Raw genomic sequence first — 22586 nt, forward strand, 5'->3', positions numbered from 1 at the left:
TTTTAAGCATATTTTAAATATGCTAATGAGTCAAGAATAGAGCATTTGTATCTGCTGTTATTAACTGCTTACTAACATCTATTAATGTAGAGTTAATGCTTAACAAATAATGATTTTACTATTTGCAAATGCTTAATAGAGGATTCATAGTGTGTAGTTATTATAAAGTGTTACCATTTTCTGTACAGCACTTTGGCTCACTTCTGTGTTTTTTAAGTGGTCAATAAATAGTTTAACTTGACTTGACTGATTTAAACATTTTAATATTAACCTTTTTTGTACTAAAAAAAAACATCTGATACATACAAAATCAACGATCCCACTTTATATTAGGTGTCCTTAACTACCATGTACTTGCATCAAAAAACAAATACAATGTACTCACTGTGTTTATAATGTATTTGAGAACACTTCTGGTGCTCTTGAGATGGAATATGGGTATGGTTATGGACGGGTTGGTGGTATTGGTAGGTTTAAGGGTGGGTTAATGTATAAGGGATGGTCAACAGTTTATTTACAATTGTAATTACAGAAATTAATTACAATTACATACAATCAATCATAAGTATAATGTAAAACAATTTTATACACAATAAGTACATTGTAACGATTTATTAATTTCGGTGTAAGAACATATTAGATAAGGTCACTTAATATAAAGTGTGACCTATGTATATTTTAAATAATATAATATTTTTTCCCCCTTTAGCTTTTAACTTTGCAAGCTACAATTTCAGATCATACATATAAATACTAATGGCATCATGCTGGTTTCTTTTCATCCCTTTGTTTGCCTCCACACTGAAAACACACACATGCAGCACATCGCTGAATTTAAAGCAAAAAATCAGCTTGTTTCCCACAATGCAATTTCCCAACGTCGGGGTAAAAATCTGATTACTTGATTACTCATTGGAAAACAACTGCCTTGGTGCATTTACTTAATTACACAACTGATGTAACAAATCAGCTAGGAAAATTGTTCGCCATATGCTTTAAGATTCAGTTTGAGGCTTCTAGCAGACACACGCACGAGCACTTCTAGTGACAGCCATGATCAATCATCAAAACACGCCAATTGGCTGATTTCAGATCAGTTTTCTGGATACATTTCAAAACATCTCACGATGCCTGACATGAAGAAGCACTTAAAAACAGTCATTTCCATTCATTTATTGCTGTTTATATAATATTATAACATGTAATTACTAACATATTAATGAGATTACATTTAATATATTTAGTTTAGTATTTAATTTAGTTTAATTTTGAATTTTTATTTCCAGTTTTAGTAATTTTTCTGTATCTTTAATTAATTATTTTTCTGTTTAAATTTCTGTAAAATAGTATTATAGTTAAACGCTTTTGTAAATGTGCATTATTTATTTAATAAATTTGATTATTTATATATTTTAGCACTTATTTATTATTCTAGATATTTTTTATTATTATTATTTTACTATTTATCATTATTTTATATCACTTTTAGCTGAAGTATAGAACAATATTTTTACATTTTACTTTAATTACTGAGTAGTAGTTTTAGTTCAAGCTCAAAAAACAAAATGGCTGTTTTGTTTTTCTTTTTACTTTTGTTTCTTTTTTATTTTACTTTTCAAGCTGTTTGAGCTTTATAATGTTTGTAAAATAAAAAATTCTTTTGTGGAGTTAAACAGTTTAAAAGCATTGTACAAAATGTTAAACAATTTATTCAGTATTTTTCTCATTGTGTATTTCTTAAGTTTCATTTCTTTTGGTTTGGTTGGAACAAACAGTTTCCTGAAACATGACTAAAACATTTAATTCATTTTAATAACTTAAAATCCTCTTTCTCCTTCTGTATTTCTTTCTTTTCCTTTCCCCATTTACAGTATAAATATTAGTTTGGTTGTGATAAATACAGCATTTCCATTTTTTAAGATAATTTAATTATAAACATGTCTCCTTTCCTGCATGTACACAGTATAAATATGATGTTTAAAAATGTTCAGCATTTCTCTGTCGAGTTAAACAGTTTAAAAGCATTGTATAAGACAATTTGATCTCAACAATTTATTTAGGTTTTTTATTGTTTTTCCCCTTTCTCCTGCATTTCAAAAGCATCATTTATTTCAGTTTGGTTGGGATAAATACAGCTTTTCCATTTTTATTAATATTAATAAAAATAAATAAATTTAAATTCTAGTTTATGCCCTTTATCACTGTGTATTTCTTTCTTTTCCTTCCCCAATACATAGTATATTAAAATAAAGTAAAAATTGTTTTAATGTTCAGCATTTTCTTTGTCGAGTTAAACACTTTAAAAGCATCGTCGAGGACAATTTAACTATTTATTCTGTCTTTTTCTTGTTTTCCTCTTTCTCCTTCTGTATTTCTTACATTTTATTTCTTTTAGTTTGGTAGGAATAAATACAGCTTTTCCATGTTTTATGACAATTCAATTTTTCCCCACTCTACTTTTGTATTTCTTTCATTTACTTGTCCCGCATATACAGTACAGTACAAATATAATGTTTAAAAATATATATTTTAATGTTTAGTATTTTCTTCTTCGAGTTCAACACTTTAAAAGCATTTTACAAGACACCTAAAAAAGTTGAACAATTTCTTCAGTCTTTTTCTTGATTCTTTTTCTCCTCCTCCTTAAATAATTTAAAGATTTTTTTAAAAGGATTTCTTGTTTTTCCCCCTTTCTCCTTCTGTATTTCTTTTTACAGTATAAATAAGATGATAAACAAATGTTTTTAAAAAAGCAATTCTTTTCTGCTTCTGTTTTTCTCAAGTTTCATTTAGTTTGGTTGGAATAAATACAGCTTTTCCATGAATTTTTTTAAAACATTTCTTGTTTTTCCCTTTTTGTATTTAGCTCAATTCCTTTTCCCGTATACAGAGTATACATGTATATATAGTGTTAAAAATGTGTTCAAATGTTTTAATGTTTAGTATTTTCTTTTTTAAGTTAATAGTTTAAAAGCATTGTACAAGACACTTAAAGAGACTTTTTCTTGATTTCCCCCTTTCTCCTTTCTTTCTCCTATTTTTTAAGTGTCATTTCTTTTAGTTTGGTTAGAATAAATACAGCTTTTCCACTGTTTTTTTTTTTTTAATATTTTTTATTTCAATATTTTTAAAAAACATTTCTTGTTTCCCCTTTCTCCTTCTGTATTTCTTTCTTTTACTTTCCCCTTTTACAGTATAAACATGAAGTTTAAAAAAATGTAAGCATGTCTAAATGTTTGTATCTGAATTTTTGCGCCATCATTAAATGTAGATTTTTTTGAAAGACGTTCTACACAGCACAAACAGATTTATCCAATAAAAAAGCCTCCAAACAAAAATGTGCATCTATACAATATTCTTACATTCTTTTAATCATTTAATTTGTGCACATAAAGACTGCCTCACAATACGGCGTTGTAAACTCAACAATTCCATGTTCCTTTTTCGACTTGCTCATTTTTTTCTCCCTCTCCTTCCCTCTTCTTTACTCTCCAACCCTCCATTTCTCAGTACATTGCTCCTGTCTCCCATGTATAAATGGTTTTTGATTCCAACCAATACTGAGCGGTTACACCACAGTGGGCCAGCAACTACTACTACACACACACACACACACACACACACACACACACACACACACACACACACCTTCTGCAGGCTGTAAATGTGCATTTCTCCTGCAGCCGATGAGGCCATGAGACTCAGACTTGCACACAATCCCAACACAGGCCGGAAATATTCGCTTAACATGTATCCTGAATGCTTTATGAACACATCTGCTAGTGCGAACCGCGCAAATACTGGTTCACGGGGTCAATCAGGTGACTGATTCAGCACAGCCAAGGGCAGGTACATGTGCAAACCCTCCAAATCAGTTTATTCAACACCACCCCCCCCCATGTTTGAGGAGTGTGTCAAATAAGCTGGCGCTGTCAGCAATTCAATATACATTAACAGAGTTTTTCACACAACCACTGCAGGAGCCAAACACAATTGCTCAAAATGTCAAAACGCTCTCAAAAGGGAATTTTACACTTGTGCCGGGGTGAGAAAGCAATCAGAACTAAATCTATAAAGTAAGAGAAAATAAACTGTACTTAGGAAGGAAACGAAGCAATACGCTTGGAAGAAATAATGCTGCACTTGCTCATGAATATCAGATGCGTTGAGAAAAAATAGGATTGTTTGAAGTTGTAAATAACACTTTATTTTACTGCCTTTGTTACAAGCATGGGCGGCACAGTGGCACAGTGGGTAGCGCTGTTACCTCACAGCAAGAAGGTCGCTGGTTCGAGTCCCGGCTGGGTCGGTTGGCATTTCTGTATGGAGTTTGCATGTTCTGCCCATGTTTGCGTGGGTTTCCTCTGGGTGCTCCGGTTTTCCCCACAAGTCCAAAGACATGTGACATAGGTGAATTGGGTAGGCTAAATAGTCCGTAGTTAATGAGTGTGAATGAGTGTGTATGGATATTTCCCAGAGATGAGTTGCAGCTGAAAGAGCATACACTGCATAAAACCTATGCTGGATAAGTTGGCGGTTCATTCCACTGTGGCGACCCCATAATAATAAAGGGACTAAGCCGAAAAGAAAGTGAATGAATGAAAGAAAATTGTCTGTGGTGAATGAGAGTGTTTGGGTGTTTCCCAGTGATGGGTTGCAGCTGGAAGGGCATCCGCTGCGTAGAACATGTGCTGGATAAGTTGGCGGTTCATTCCGCTGTGACGACCCCAGATTAATAAAGGGACTAAGCCGAAAAGAAAATGAATGAATGAATGAATCATATTGAAAATATTCATTTAAATGAGAGATGTGTGGTGGGTGTACTCATATATGCTGAGCACTGTATAATGCGCACACATATATTATGTAAAAAACAAACTTTTATTTTTAATGCAATTAATCGTGATTAATCTTTGCCCAGCACTAATTAAGATATGTAACAACATTGTTTTGTATAGTTTTGTTTCTCTGTATGTGTGTTTATCACATATAAATCATACATTTAATCTTTGCCCAGCACAAATAATTATATATATCAAGTTTAACCCATTTGATTGACCGTCTGATTAATCCAAATGAAGAAATAAAAGAAATGATTATGTTGTTGATTAATATTAGAGTTAAAGGCAAGCTTATTAGCTCTCTTTTGATATTGTTATTCTTTTTTCCAAATATTTCCATAGTGATGTTTAACAGAGAAAGGAATTTTTAACCAGAGTGTTTCTGTTTGTTTTTCTTTTCAGGAAAAATCTTATTTGCTTTAGTTTGGTTGGACTAAATACAGCTTTTTATTATTTTTTTAATTGTTAAATATTAGCCCCCGTAATAAATCTATATAAATTAATTTAATAAATTTATTCTTATTTTGCTACAGAACAATAACTGCTGTCCAATGACTTGCTTAATTAACACACTAACTTCCTTAGTTAACTTACTGTAGTTAACCTAGTTAAGCCTTCAACTTGCACTTTAAGCTGAATACTAGTATCTTGAGAAAGTACCTAGTAAAATAATATGTACAATCATCATTCATTCATTTTCATTCGGCTTGGTCCCATTATTTATCAGGGGTCGCCACAGCGGCATGAACCGCTAACTATTTCATCATATGTTTTACACAGCATATGCCCTTCCAGCTGCAATCCAGCACAGAGAAACACCCATACACTCTCACATTCACACACACACACTCATACACTACGGCCAATTTAATCGATTCAATTCTCCTATAGCGAATGTGTTTGGACTGTGGGGGAAACCGGAGCACCTGGAGGAAACCCACACCAACACAGGGAGAACATGCAAACTCCACAGTAGTCGAACCAGCGACCTTATTGCTGTGAGGTGATAGTGCTAACCAATGAGCCATCGTGCCACCCTTAAACCAATTATGTTTAAAAAATATAATATAAATTCTAATAATTTTAACTGTACATCGAACATTGACACCATAAAAGCGTACAGTAGCTCACCTAAATATAATTTAATTCTTTCTTCTTCAAGAATTTCTACACTCTTCTTCCATTTCTATCAAATTAATAATACATTTCTATTTTTTTATTATTCTGTGAAGGTGTTTAATGACAAATATTTACATTTTGTCATTTATGCAATGCATGGTTGATACTTTTCAACTGAAAAATGTGGTTACGCATGGAAAAGCGACTTTTTAATCATTTTTTATCTTACCTTACGTTCAGGCCAGTTATATTTGGCGAAAACATCATCGTGCATTGCAGTGGCTCCATCTGTTATCAGCATGATCGCCTGACTACATGAACTTCCACGGCCCGTCTGATTAATCTGCACAGTGAGAGGCAGAGATAAGGAGACATGAGAACCAGAGAGAGAGAGAGAGACTTTTCATTATGAGACTTTGGTTCGACATTCAGAATAAACTAACTCTGTGTAATAGCGTAGTGAGATTCACATGCACCTGAAACTTAACAACAAAATCTATTTTAGAGAGGACACCAAATAAAGCAGAGAAGCAAACAGGAAATTGTCTTGCGGTTTCGGCATCTGAATTATCAGTCTCTGACAGATCGCTCATGTACAGTGTAATGCTTGTGAAAAGAGCTGTAGCTGAAAGTGTGTTCATGCTGTATTATAAAAAGTTTGCTGGATGCTAGATGCTAACAGAGACTATAAATAAATATCAGAATAAATAAAAGATTTTTTTTAATTATTTAAAAGTTTACAGCTCTTTACAAAACATCCAAATATTTTCTTTGAGGTGATTTACAGAAACAAAAACATGCATGATGTTATTGAACTTTTTTGTTTTTATGCCCTTACACACAATGATGAATTGAAAACTAACTGTGATTGGTTGCTTTACTTGTCTTTCAGACTTCCACTTGGGTGGTCTTTAATCAATAAAAGCTGTCCAATAATCAGGGTTCATACTAAAATTCCAGGATTTTCCCATGACCTATCCAAGATTTTCAGGTAAATATTTATGACCTAATGTTTAAGAAAAAAAATTTAATTTGAAAATTTCTAATTTATTACACCACATCAAAAAATATGTGACAATCTATGTAGTTTATGTTTATTGTTCTATCTGTAAAAAAGTTTTTAGAAAGTATCTTGTTGTCTGTGGGAACATATTTTAGAAATGTTGGCTTGTGTTTTTATAAGACTCTCATAAAAATAGTACAAATTAGCCTTTAGCACTAATAGAATCTTACCTCTGTAGTTTGAGTGTTTCTGGACTTAATATGTAGCTTGAACTACAGTACAATGAATGCGAGTGAACCCAACACAGAGAATATCACGTGAAGAGACGAACCGCACTATTGGATTTAAAATTTACCTAATATTATCATCTCAAATATGTTTAAGTACACAGATATTTGTTAAATACATTTCCATGGCTTTTCTAAACATTTAAGGTTTGGTTGTTTTTGTTTGGTTTTTTTTTTCAAAACTTTTTCAGGCCTGGAAAAGCCTTGTCAAAATTCCATGACTTTTCCAGGACTATATGAACCCTGATAAATGTGAAGATCTGGCAACATAGCTTGATCCTGCCTGATCAATAAAGACTTACCAGCTAAACATTTTAATTGGGGTATGATAGGTCCAAAAGTCATTATTTAAAATGTAACTAACTGAAATCATAAATATAATCTACATATATTTCGATATATATAATTCTGTCGGTCTGTCTGTCTATCTAACAATAATAATTTCTTTTAAAAAATCACATTAATCAAACTTAAAAGTTGGTATATAAGTTTTACATGTCTTTCAGACTTCCACTTGGGTGGTCTTGAGTCCATTAATGTGAAGATCTGGCAACATAGCTAGATCCTGACTGTCCAATATCAAGATTATTAGTTAAAAGTGACAATTTTTAATGTGTTATGATAATTCTAAAAGTCATTTAATGTCTTTACTTTCTATCTATCTATATACTTTGATGCACAGAGAGTCCATTTTAAATGGAAATCTTTTATACAATTGCTGTTACTGTAATTTTGACCAGTTTAAAGCAACCTTCCTGAAAAACTAAATAATTTCTTATAAAAAATCATATTAATCAAACTTTTATGGTGGTATATAAGCTTTACGTGTCTTTCAGACTTCCACTAGGGTGATCTTTGGTCAATTAAAACTGCAAGTATAATAATTTGAAGATCTGGCAACATAGCTGGATCCTGACAAATCAATATCAAGACTTACTACCTAAACTTGACATTTCAAATTGTGTTATGATAGGTCCAAAAGTCATTTAATAAATAAATAATTAATCCAGATCTATCTATCTATCTATCTATCTATCTATCTATCTATCTATCTATCTATCTATCTATCTATCTATCTATCTATCTATCTATCTATCTATCTATCTATCTATCTATCTATCTATCTATCTATCTATCTATCTATCTATCTATCTATCTATCTATCTATCTATCTATCTATCCATCTATCCATCCATCCATGCATCCATCCATAGAAAGTCCATCATTTTAAATGGAAATCATTTGTAACTATTACAAATGCTGTTACAGTAATTTTGACCAGTTTAAAGCATCCTTCCCGCATAACAATAACAATTTCATTAAAAAATCCTATTCATCAATCTTGAATGGTGGTATATCACATATAAACATATACCGACATGAACAAACTGTGATTATGTTCACCAAGTCTGCATCTTTCTAACTTTATCTAATATTGCAGATAAACTGAGTGGTGTGGCATTTCTACCAACACTACGTTTTACTGCAAAAACAATCTGCATTACAGATGATACTCAGGCTTTTGGATTCTCCATTACAGTCTTTTTCCACCAAATGATCTGCAGTGCATGATGTCATTCGCAAACTCAAAGACTGCTGCATCTACTTAGTTTTTTTTTTTCACTTTCAACCAATCAGACACAAACACAGCATGCGGTGGTTTAAAGGGGCCGGACTCTGGCTTTTACGATTACCATATTAATGGACTGGCTCTAATGAATGTGACAAATACAGATATAACCCTATCCTCCTTTCTGTCTCTGCCATTCCCCCCTCCTCGTTCTTTCCACGAGACTAGTGGTCTGAGGAAAGAGAGATAAAGGGCGCGACTGGACCGACTTTGAGCGCTATCTCGTATGCAATTGCCTTCTCTTTCATCAGCTTATTAATCAGCGCTGCCAATTACCACAATTAATCACAGGGAGAGATAGAGGTGTGTTAGGGAGGGGCAAGAACAGTGAACAAAACACACACACACACACACACACAAACACTTGAACGGTGAGCTGTCATGATAGCGACCTCTGTAATCTCCTGCTTTGGCTAATCTTCACCTACCTCATTTAAGATAGTGAAAGCCTCACTCAGTGCATTGCCCAGGAGTCCGATTCCTTTGGCGAACAACTTGTCCAGATGCTCTTTAAAGTGCTGATGAATAAGAACAAGAGAAATGGCTTTCAGATATGTTTTAGGAGTCCTAATTTGACTGAAAATTGGGTAATTACATGCAGAAAGTGTGTGCAATTGTTTCATAAGAGAAAGACATACATCCTTATTAGTACTGTCAGCTTGAACCAGAGTGCCGTTTAGACAGGGCTCCACGTAATGGACCTCTTGGTTGTACTGGAAACACAAGGAATATTAGACAGAGCGAGCGTTAATTAAAAAAATGGCCTTGAAATTAATTGATATCCTAAACGGTACTGATTATTTCACTCCTGGATATTGAATTGTAGCTTCCTTGCCGTTTTTACTAAGTGGTAATGATATTAAATATATTTATTGCTAGCATGGTTTGCTTCCTTGCCTCTTTTTTTGCATTTTATGTAGCAAGCTTTAACTTTCAAAACCAAAAGATTTAATATTTAATGCTGGCATGGTTTGCTTCCTTGCCTTTTTTTTTTGCATTTTATGAGCAAAATATAACATTCAAAACCAAAAATGGAATATTTAATTCTGGCATGATTTGTTCCTTGGCTTTTTTGCATTTTATGAGCAAACTTTAACTTTCAAAACCAAAAAAATTGAATATTTAATGCTGGCATGATTTGCTTCCTTGCCTTTTTACTGAATTTTATGAGAAAAATAAAACATTCAAATCTTTAAAAATGCATCTTTAATTATTATTAATTATTTATTTAATTATTGGGTTTCACACAATCGATTTGTGTTGGGGCAACATGAAGGAATTAAGTTCACTTATTAGTTTTTACAAATGTAAGTTAACTGAACTTAAACAATCATGCCCCAAAAAAACTCAAGAATTGTGTTGATTCAGCTCATTTTAAAAAAGAAGTTTGAACAAACAGCAAATGTAATTTTTTTGAGTGTAACTTAAACTCACTGCAATAATGTTGAAGAAGTCATCGTCGCCGAGCGTGTCCAATATTGAAGCAACCGTCTGTCTGGCTATAGTCAATCTTAAACCCTTCATACTGCCACTGACGTCCACCAGAATCACAACATCTTTAGGAGAAGTGGCTGCTTGGATATACCTGAGACGACAAGCATCAGGACAGAAGAGTTTCAAGTTTAATCAAGATTTTCACAGGCTAATCTTGATTCTATGCTTAAAATTAGACAAAAGCTTATTGAATTTAAAAATGAATATACTAGTAAACTCATCACCTCAAAACAAATAAGCAAACAAAAGAGAATAATTTAAACAAAAAAAAGTCATTAGTACCATTTTCTGTTTCTGCAATCAAATGCAATGACGCCGTGTTCGTCAGGATACCATTTCACGCCTGAAAACACACATAATGTAAAGAATTCACAGGTTGACACTCTGTTGATATATTTCCCATTACTGTCTCAGAACTATTCCCACTAAAATCATTAAGTTTGCAGATGCTTTAGTTATCTCCAGCTCAGCTCTTTAACTACATCTGTTTAGCACAAATAGCTAATATATGTACATTTGGCACAATGCTATAAGACGTAAGATGTGATTTAGTCCGCCACAGGCTTTGATTAATGGAATGAATTTTCTCAACGTCCTCTCTGGTGGTCTGTAAAATTAAAACATTAGTGAAATCAGCCAGTTTGATCTTCATCAATTCCTGCGCTGACATAACGCCACGTTACGTACCTGGGTATTGTCGGAAAAAACCTTTAGCACTTCCAAAGTACTGCCAGATAAGGGTTGGGTCCCTCCTGAAGTTATCCACGAAAACTTTGTTCAAGGCTTCAGACCAGTAAACTCCATTAACTATGTCAGGGTCTAAAAGGACAAAGAGAAAGAGCGAGAAAATGGCAACATTTATTTAAAAATCATATGAAAGCATAGTTCATATTTGACCTTTAACCCTAATTTTGTTAACTGTACAAGCCTCAAGTGGAGCAGCTAAAGTGACCTTTTCATGGTACCTTCCTAATTTAGATTTGGAGGTCTCCTACACCCACACAAGGTTAAAAAACACTTTAATTTTCTCATGATATACACTGCAGCATTACCTTATTTATCACAGTGTCTGAAATGGTTTACTCAAGGATCCAGTCTCTTCAAACCCCGCCTTTCCAAAAGTCTACTCTGCACTGATTGGTCAGATCAGGCCTGGGCTCTTCTAATTTCATTCATTTACAAGCTCAGTGTATATGCAGGAAATTTCAATACCTTTTTAAGACTTTTTAAAGACCTTCTCAGAATATTTGTCGCAAATGACTTGACATCACCCGGACAGAGGATGGACGCACCCGGCCCGAACCAATCGAGGAAAATAAATATATTTATGCTTTTTTGGAGTCAAACACTTTGGACAATGCTTGAACAAAATTTAAGACCTTGTAAAAATGGGATTAAGACTTTTCAATACCTTTTAAGGGCCTCAATTTTCTCATAATTGATATACCAACATTTAATAGTTTTTTAAGACCCCGCAGACACCTTAAAGCTATAAGTGGACTAGTGACCTTACAAGTTTTGGAGGTCTCTTACATACTTGCAAGGTAAAAAGAAAATCATAATATACATTTCAGTATTACCTCTTTTATCACAGTGTCTGAAATGGTTGATTCAAGAATCCAGTATTTCGTGTTGGTCAGATAGCCTGGTCACATCCCTTCAAAAATGGTAAAAATAGTGTCTCAAGCAGATGGTTCAAGCATTAAATCTCACTAAACTTTCCAAGAGTCTACCCTGTTCTGATTGGTCAGATAGCCAGGTCTCTTCTAATTTGAACTTCATTCCTTTTTTATTCCTTTGAGAAGCTTTAAGTGCAGTAGTTAAAGTGACCTTACTATGGCATTTTCCTAATTTATTTTAGAGGTCTCGTACACTCAAAAATAGTAAAAATGGTTTCTCACAGATGGTTCAAGCATCAGATCTCACAAAACCCCGCCTTTCCAAGAGTCTACTCGGATTGGTCAGATGGCCTGGTCTCTTTTCTAATTTCATTAATTTATAAGATACAGTACAAGTAGAGTAGTTAAAGTGACCTTACAAGTTTTGGAGGTCTCTTACACACTTGCAAGGTTAAAAAAAATACACCACAACATTACCTAATTTATCACAACATCTGAAATGGTTTACTGAAATAGATGGTATAAAATGGTCTGAAATGGATCAGGTATCTCTAAACCCCGCCTTTGCAAAAGTCTACACTGCTCTGGTTGGTCAGATGGCCTGGTCTCTTCTAATTTGAACTTTATCCCTATTTATATTCCTTTTAGAAGCTAAAAATGGAGTTACTTTACTATGGCAATTTTCCTAATTAAAGTGACTTTACTTTGGCATTTTGCTAATTTATTTTAGAGGTCTCATACATTCGAAAATGGTAAAAACTGCGTCTTAATCTCAAACAGATGATTCCAGCATCAGATCTGAATAATATACATAATACACATTAAAGTATTACCTCTTCTATCACAGTGAAATGGTTAATTCAAGAATCCAGTCTCTCTAAACCCCGCCTTCCCAACAGTCTACCCTGTTATGATTGGTCAGACAGCCTGGTCTCGGTTAATTTAAACTTTATCCCTTTTTTATGCCTATTAGAAGCTATAAATGGAGTAGTTTAAGTGACCTTACAAGTTTTGGAAGTGTCATACAAGGTAAAAAAAACATATTATACTCTGTAACATTACCCAATTTATTACAGTGTCTAAAATGGTTTAGTCAAGGATCCGGTCACTCTAAACCCCGCCTTTCCAACAGTCTACTCTGATTGGTCAGATAGCCTGGTCTCTTCTAATTTGAGCTTTAACTGTAATTTTGCACATTTTACAAACTTTAAATGAAGTAGTTAAAGAGACCTTACTATGGCTTGTCCTAATTTTTTTTTAGAGGTTTCAAACATTTAAAAATGGTAAAAAAAGGTGTCTGAAACTGATTGTTCAAGCATCAGATCTCACTAAACCCCGCCTTTCCAAGAGTATACTCTGCTCTGATTGGTCAGATCGCTTTGTCTCTGCTAATTTTACTTTATCCCTATTTTTTAGAAGCTTTAAGTTGAGTAGTTAAAGAGACCTTACTATGGCATTTTCCTAATTTATTTTTAGAGGTCTCATACATTCAAAAGTGGTAAAAAAAGATTTCTGTAACAGATGGTTCAAGCATCAGATCTCACTAAACCCCATCTTTCCAAGAGTCTACTCTGCTCTGATTGGTCAGATAGCCTGGTCTCTGTTAATTTCATTCATTTTCAAGCTATAAGTGGAGTACTAAAAGTGACCATACAAGTTTTGGAGATCTCTTTCATACTTGCACTGTAAAAAAGAAAATCATAATATGCATTGCAGTATTACCTATTTTATCACAGTGTCTGAAATGGTTTACTCAAGGATCAGGTCTTACTAAACCCCGCCTTTCCAAGAGTCTACTCTGTTCTGATTGGTCAGATAGCCTGGTCTCTGCTAATTTGAACTTTATCCCTATTTTTATTCCTTTTAGAAGCTTTAAGTGGAGAAGTTAAAGTGACCTTACTATGGCTTTTCCCAATTTATTTTTAGAGGTCTCATACAGTGGTGTCTTAAATGGTGAAAAATGGTGTCTCAAACAGATGGTTCAAGCATCAGATCTCACTAACCCCACCTTTCCTACAGTCTACCTTGTTCTGATTGGTCAGATGGTCTGGTCTTTGCTAATTTCATTCCTTTTAAAGCTATTAGTGGAGCAGTTAAAGTGACCTTACAAGTTTTGGAGGTCTCTTTCATACTTGCACGGTAAAAAACAAATCATGATATACATTGGAGTATTACTTCTTTTATCACAGTGTCTGAAATGGTTAATTAAAGGATTCAGTCTTACCAAACTCTGTCTTTCCAGGAGAACTCTGCTCTGATTGGTCAGATTTCCAAATATGCGTAGCGATTGGTCAACCACTTCAAGCTCGAGTCAGAAACCACATGCCCATATTTTAATTTCAGCTCTGGAAGCTTTATAGCAAAAGGTTTTACCCTATCAGTGCAAGAGTGAGCTCTCGTCCTTTGGAAAGGCATGCAAAGTGTTTTTGCTTTTGCCAAACAGCATCTTCTTGACATGTCAGCAACACAAACCAAAGACTTCCACGCCTGAAGTGTTGAAAGGTCAAACTAAACATTGTTCACAGACACCCAATGAAGACCACAGAATAGCCTTGTGCAAATTTGTCATAAACCATGAAGCAGGAATAAAGAAAATTATTACTGACAACTAATTTCTGGCAGTTCAAAATCACTTCTTTTTTTAAGTTGGGATAACTTAATTTATCCTTCGATATTTGAAATTCTGCAGACCTTTTATGTTCACAAACAGCTATATTACACACTACATGAAAGCGTAATATCCAATAAAGTATAATAGGACCACTTTAAATCACCTCATCTCAGTTTCACCCCCCTTCTGCTCTGAGTCCAACCTGACTCCATAAAAAACCTCTTGCCTTTGTCCTCCAGTGCACAAAGCGTCGCCAATGAAAGGCCATTACGGACGCACATAAAGGGACGGGGCGCATCCACGTTCGTGAGCACCCACTGCAGCATCCACAGATCACAAAGGGAACAGCTACTTTAAGAGTGATTACTCTGTTCTCAGTGCGCTCTACGCTGGGGCATTGAGCCCTTGGCTTTGTTCATCGCATCGTCCCCAGGTAGTTATTGACCCGTAGTGCTGCAGTGACACTGAGAAGTTCGTTCCTGGATCAGTAACTTCACAATGACCTGAGGTGGTTGGCTATTATCACTGCTCTATGACATACTAACTTGCACCTCTCTCATCTTTCACTCCGCTGCGTCAGGACACGCAGGAGCTGTTTATTACGTAATACAGTGGCGCATTGAAAGCTATTAAACTGTTAATCAAGGAGCGTCTTTCTTTCCTTTTAATAATCATACAGAAACAGAAATGCTGGAAACCTGATCCTGTTTATACGATGCTTGAAAAATATTCCTTAAGATGTAAAAAATGCTGGGTTTCACACTGGGTTTTCCTCACTGAAAAAAATGATGTCTGAAAATTTGTGGCAAACTATTTATATGTGTTGAAACAAACAAATTGAATTTAGTAATGTTGAACTTAATTTGTTCATTTAAATTCAGCCCAAATAAAATGTTTACAACCACTTAACCTAAAAAGCTTTCGTAAATCCAAGGAATCAAGGATTTTTTTTCAGTGCTTCATGTGTTGTTCAGTTACCTTAATTGTTTTGGATTGAACATAAAACAATTAAGTTCAACTCAGGAATTGTGTTGATTCAGCTTATTTTAAATATGTAGTTTGAACAAGAAGCAAACATAATTTTTTTACGTGTACAGTCAATGTTATTCACTTTTTTGTTGCTTTTTTATTATTCAAACATCACATAAAAACATTTGGTCAGACTGTAAATGCTTTAATAAAAGTACATGGGACTTTTTCAAATTAATGCTTTTTATTAATCAAAGAATCATGAAAAAAATAATTTGATTTTCACAAAAATAAGAAGCGGCAAAAATGGTCTTGTAGACTGATAATAATACGAGTGATTATAAATGATTGCTTTGTGATAATAACAGATAATACAGTAATTAAGCATCAAATCAGAATTTTAGGATCATTTCTAAAGAATTTCATTTGACTTTGAATTCATTTGACACTGAAGACTACATTAATGACTGCTGAGAATTCAGCTTTGCTATAACAAAAAAACACTTTGCAGTAAATTAAAACAGAAAAATGTTACTTTAAATAATTTAAAAAAATTATATTTCCAATAAATACTTTTATTATATTTTTTGTCACACAAATCTTGGAAAAATAAAATTTACACATAAGCATTTTTAAAAAACATCAATTATTTTCATTACATTAACTTATTTTCATGAAAATCTACTTTATAAATACACAATCGAACAGTTCGTCCATGCATATGCTTTATTTTCTTATTTGTTTTGATCTCATAATTTCTTACCCACCTCTTACTTGGAATCAATTGCAAGTAGGCCTGTCATGATAAGGAATTGTTGCTGTGCGATATATTGTCACAGAAATTGTTGCGGTAAGCAATATTGTTGTCATTTTCAATTCATTTCATGCCACAGATTATATAACGATTATATAACAGCATAGTAATGCAAATAACTTAAACACTTTAAAATACTTATCATTCTTAAGGTTATTTAGATTCAATAATTTGATGTTAAAAAAGGTAAATGTCCTATTATACAGTTGAAGTCAGAATTATTAAACCCCCTTTGATTTTTTTTCTTTTTTAAATATTTCCCAAAATGATGTTTAACAGAACAAGGAAATTTTCACAGTATGTCTGATAATATTTTTTCTTCTGCAGAAAGTCTTGCTTGTTTTATTTTGGCTAGAATAAAAGCAGTTTTTAATTTTTTAAAAACCATTTTAAGGTCAAAATTATTAGCCCCTTTAAGCTAACTTCTTTTCGTTAGTCTACAGAACAAACCACCTTTATACAGTAACTTGCCTAATTACCCTAACCTGCCTAGTTAACCTAATTAACCTAGTAAACCTTTAAATGTCACTTTAAGCTGTAAAGAAGTATCTTGAAAAATATCTAGTCAAATATTATTTACTGTCATCATGGCAAAGATAAAATAAATCAGTTATTAGAAATGAGCTATTAAAACTATTATGTTTAAAAAAAGTGTTAAAAAAATCTTCTCTCCGTTAAACAGAAGTTAGGGGGAAAAAATAAACAGGGGGGCTAATAATTCAGGGGGCTAATAATTCTGACTTCAACTTTATATACTATTAAATGTCCTATTAGGTAAATATCCAATAAGAAACTTTGACCTTGTAGAATGTAAATGCCATTGTGAAATGCTTCATTGTTATTTGTGAGTTTGTAAATATATATATTGCAATGGTAAAAATTATTAAAGTCATGTTCAAGTATTGCACAATAAGTCGATATATTGAATATTGTGAGAGCCCGAATTGCAAACTCACCTTTAGATCCACCTACATTCCCTCAACAATATAACAAAATTTCCACCCACATTTTTTAATTTCAATAATCCGTTTCACTTTAATGGAGCCTTCAATACAGACGATAATCACAACTTTAATCATAGAGCTAAATGGCATAACTGCACCAAATTCTTGCACTATTTAAAATTGGCCACTTAAGCGAACAAAATACTGGAAAATATAGTGGTACACAAGACTTCTATTTTCAAATGAATGCTTTTTACCAATCAAAGAATCATGAAAAATAATATAATTTGATTTTCACAAAAAATAAGAAGCAGCAAAAATGGTCACGTAGACTGATAATAATACAAGTGATTATTAATGACTGAGCTAATCAATCAAATTAGATAATAATTAAGCATTAAATCAGCATTTTAGGATAATTTCTGAAGGATTATTTGACACTGAAGACTGCAATAATGAATGCTAAAAACTCAGATTTGCTATAGCAAAAAAACAAACACTTTACAGTAAATTAAAATAGAAATCTCACAATAAAATTTCACAATATTACTACTTTTACTATATTTTTGGTCCAAAAAATCTCGGAAAATAAAATTTACACACAAGCATTTAAAAAAAATAAATAAATAAACAAATTTTCACTTAAGCTTACAAAATACAGGAAAATATTATGAATATAACATGTAAATCTAAATATATCTTTGTATTAAACCAGATAAACCAAATCTCAATTTTTGACGGGTTCTTAAAAGCATGAAATGGATACACATTTTTTTCTTGTGTTACTATTCAGGATAGTAAACCGTGTTAAGACTGTACATGTTGTCGCAATCGACAAATCAGAATGTCAGGATGGTAGAATCGCTCCCTTTATCCTATATCATGTAGGCACAGGTAAAAACAGGACGCATTACCTTTATTGTACATGTTGGTTGGCACCTGCACTACGCTGAGGCTGAGGTTGACGGATAGGTTATTAAAATGATCGTTGGGTTCCAGGAGAAACTCTCCTCCCAGCTCTACGCTATTCCCATCTTCATCCACCTCGTTTATCAGCACCGCGTTGAAATACTCATACTGTAGAAAAAAAAGAAGAAAAACAAGTCAATGTTTTGGAGTAAAGGGATGAAAGCTCAGAAAAAAAGAAAAGGTTGATGAAAAAGTAACAATGTTAGCTAATTAAAAAACTTTTCAAATATAATATTATACTATTATTAAAAAAATTGCACTTGTATGACTCAATGACATATTAAAACTTATTTTAAAGACATAATTATACTGATAAAAACAATTAACATTTCTGAAGTTACAGTAGATTTCTATTTGAAACAATTGCTGTTGTTTTAAACTTTATTAATTTAGTCCAGAATATTATTAGGCAGCGTGAAACTGATTTCAGCAACATGAATAACAAAAAATATTGAGAACATTAGAATGATTTTTGAAGGATAATGTGATATTGAAGACTGGATTTCAGCTAGAAATGCAGCTGTGCATGACAAGAATAAATTACATTTTAAAATAAATAAAAATAAAAAAAGAGCTGTTTTAATATGCATAATATTTAACAATAGTACTGTTTTTACTGTATTTTAATCAAGTAAATGGAGATGCATAAGAGATGTGCTATCAATTAAACCAACCCCAAACTTTTGAACAATATTACATGCCTTGTTTTAAATCGAGACTTAAGAGAAGTTTGTTATATTTAATTTAAGTGTCAACTTTGCCTCAGAAGTGTCTTCCACTTTCAGAGGGTTCTGAGTTAGAACCTCTCATTTAAAGAATCATGGTCAGAACCGCTTCATACAGACTTTTGTGAACATTCACTCCCGGCCAGACCATTCTCTAAGAGCATGCATGTATTGTCGCAGAGACTGTAAATGAATTCAACAATAACCTTATTGCCATGGGCTATCCTGTATTTTGGGGAAATTTATTATATGATATTACATATAGTGGTGGGCTGTTATCGGCGTTAACGTGCTGCTCTTTCTGGATCTTTCACTTACTTCGAAGACACTACTGACTACGCTTACATTAACATCTGTCATCTAGTTATTTGCCCTAATAGACAATAATATAATTAAGGTGTTTATGTGAAGTGCTTTCATGTGAGAGTTTATTGTAATTTTGGGTGACTTTAACTGCAGTTCGGCAGATTCACTTTAACTCATGAACATTTCATTCATGCCCCCATGACAAACTGTGGTATTAGACGCAAATAAGGAGTAAGGACTGGTGAGAGTGATAGAATTTAATAACGCACGCCGAATGGAAAGAAAAAAACTTCCGCATTTTGCAATGTGTGTGTGTGTGCGGTCCTTTACTGACAGCCGCTTGTGTGGATCTTGTCGGAAAATATGGTGAAAAGTCCTACATGACGGTAATAGTTTGATTGCAGTGTTTACTTCAATAATGCCACTAATACACGCATACTCCAAGTGTTAATTCCATTTCTGTTTAGTTTAGTTATGACTTTAGTCCGATTAAGGTAATCAAAATTGGCTGTTTGGAGCTTATGTAGGCCTACAGTTCAAAATTCATGTTTAACTAAATAAACGGTTAGTAAACACAAGTACATCTTATTGAACATCATTTATTTTCATCACCAATTATCATAGTAGAACAGTTTCTCAAGCAGGTTGTGATGCATTTTGGAAACAGGAGATAAGCCCCTGGTCTAATGCGCCACCTGGCTTGAGAAACCCATTCTCAAAGACTTGCATTTAGTCATTATTTGGGTAGCACACATATTCTGAATGCCTTCGGCAGAATTCAAATAAGCCATTTTAATTTAGATTAGATTAATTCCAAGATTACAGTGAGATTAATCTAGATTAAAAAAAATAATCTATGCCCACCTATAATTATATTACTATAATTTGCTGGTTTTTAATAGTTATTAAAATAGTAGTTTAGGTTTAAGTAGGATTATGGATGTAGAATAATATATACTTCATAATAAACAGACTAAAAATACAGTACAGTTTAGTGAGAATTGTTACCAAAACGTCAGAGTAAAATCTGAAAAGTATTACTTCTTGAACAGACATTGTGATATACAACTCTAAATGAGAAACATGTATGATTAGGGTCTTTTACTGATTAGAAAAAAAGAAAACCTTAACCTTACTGCAAGATGAAAAAAACATTTAGAAATTAAGCATCATCTGCAATTTTTCTCTTCACCACCAAAATAGCCAGCTATGCATAAACTATTTGACAAAACCATTAAAAATGCACATTAACAGCATACACACACATAAAGATTTCACGCAAGAGTCCTAGTCGAACTATAAAGGATAACGGGCCAAGAACATTTAGTTTGTGTCCAGAGGCCCTGCGTGATTAAACTACCTCTCACTTTACTGGACCAGAGGTCATTCTGTGAAAAGAGGCTATCTATCTGATAGGTGAGTGTACTTGCTAACACCTTTGTGTTTACCATTAAGCATTATATGTGTGTGTGTGCGTGCACTTGGCTCCAGCTCTGGTTGGGGAGGGCGGGCATCACTACAAACCCCAGCAATGACAGCTCATACCACGGCTGGGCGCTCCGGTGATACACCCCTGGGGGAGAGGAGAGGAGAAACGCTCCGCACTCAGCATTTCTGACAGCACTGCGACAAGCTTTTGAGGGTTATCAACAAACAGCAGGAGCAGGTGCTGCACACCCGACCGAGTCCTGCTCTCAGAGGGTTCTGAGTCAGAACCTCTCATTCAAAGAGTCACGGTCAGAACAGCGTCATACAGACCTTTGTGAACATTCACTCTCGACCAGACCATTCTCTTTTGTCGCTGAGACGGTAAATGAATTCAACAATGACATTATTGGCATGGGATATCCTGTATTTTGCGGCATTTATTATATTTTCTGATTTCATTATAAATATTGTTAGTTTTGGCTTGCATATTATTATTATTATTATTCAATATTTTATATGCATTTTAATGTAATCTATAATGTTTTTAATAATGTTTTTCAGCCAGCTCATAGTTTTTATATAGGCAATGAAATACTTTAAATATACTTAATTTAATTAATTATTAGTAGGGATGCACAATATATCGGCGGCCATATCGATATCGGCCGATATGTGCTATTTTTTATGTTTTCGTTATTGGTCAGATATCAAAATTTAGGTCGATATTTTTAAGCTGATAATTACATAATTGTGGGTCAAACTTGTTCAGACTTGTCCGGGCAATTATAAATATTAGTGTTTTTTTTTGCTTTGAGTAGGCTATTCTAAGATCAGTTCAGACTTTTATGAAGTTTTTAAAATAAAATCAGTTGTTCAATGTATAAAAATATAAAATTTTGAAATACTTATATTTATCGGCTTACATATCGGTTATCGGCCTCCAAATCTAACGAGTTATCGATATCAGCCCAAAAATCTATATCGGTGCATCCCTAATGAATTTGTTAAAATAAAAGGATTTTAAAAAAACTTCTTGTCTCTCTTGCAAAAATAAATAAATATCGAAATATCGGTGACTATATCAATATCGGCCGATATGTGTTATTTTTTAATGTTATCGTTATCGGTCCGATATTAAAATTAGGCCAATATCTTTAAGACAATAGATTATGTAATTGTACTGCCTGCCTCACGCATGTGTGGGTCAAACTTGTTCAGACTTGTCTGGTGCACTATAAGATTTTCTCACATTGTTCATTCCTTCAAAGTCTATTCCCACAAAGTTTGTGTGGTATTGCTGTCCGTTAACAGCTCAGTGAGTCACAATATTCTTTATCATTGTAGATATGTTTGATACAGAGTCATCATGTATTTTGGTTTAAATTGCTTCAGAAATAATATTACATGTGTAAAAAAAAAAAAACCAAAAACCCATATTGGTGTATCCCTAGTTATTATTGCTTAAAATGCCTGAATTTACTAAAATAAAGAATGAAAAAAAAATGTCTCTCTTGCAAAAATGTTAACAATGAAATATATTTATAGAATTACATTTTATTTTATTAATATTTTATTTAATATACATTTACATTACATTTTACATTTTTTATATTATTAAATATTTCCAACATTCAGAAATTAAGAAGCTGCAAACTGACCTTTAATATAATTATTTATGTGAATAATAACAATAATAATAATAATATAATAATAATAATAATAATAACAAAAAAACATTCTGCATGTTTATGTTCTGCTGGAAATGTATTTTTACATACGAGCGAGAGCATGAATTCATTACTGCGGGGGGATAGCATTATTTTAAAC

The 22586-nt window shown here is 33.2% G+C and overlaps 1 protein-coding gene across 1 annotated transcript in view; it reads right to left on the reverse strand.

Moving 5' to 3' along the window:
* cacna2d3 (calcium channel, voltage dependent, alpha2/delta subunit 3) overlaps positions 1-22586 on the reverse strand; it is a 92830-nt gene that overhangs the window by 53528 nt on the left and 16716 nt on the right. Inside the window, exons 5-11 of the mRNA XM_056468361.1 lie at positions 18246-18408; positions 11062-11193; positions 10657-10717; positions 10315-10465; positions 9519-9593; positions 9309-9398; positions 6190-6303 (exon numbers count right to left, since the gene is read on the reverse strand). Of these exons, the coding sequence (XP_056324336.1) occupies positions 6190-6303; positions 9309-9398; positions 9519-9593; positions 10315-10465; positions 10657-10717; positions 11062-11193; positions 18246-18408 (786 nt within the window). The remainder of the gene's footprint in view (positions 1-6189; positions 6304-9308; positions 9399-9518; positions 9594-10314; positions 10466-10656; positions 10718-11061; positions 11194-18245; positions 18409-22586) is intronic.

The sequence above is a fragment of the Danio aesculapii genome, chromosome 11 (assembly GCF_903798145.1).
Source record: "Danio aesculapii chromosome 11, fDanAes4.1, whole genome shotgun sequence".
Lineage (NCBI taxonomy): Eukaryota > Metazoa > Chordata > Actinopteri > Cypriniformes > Danionidae > Danio > Danio aesculapii.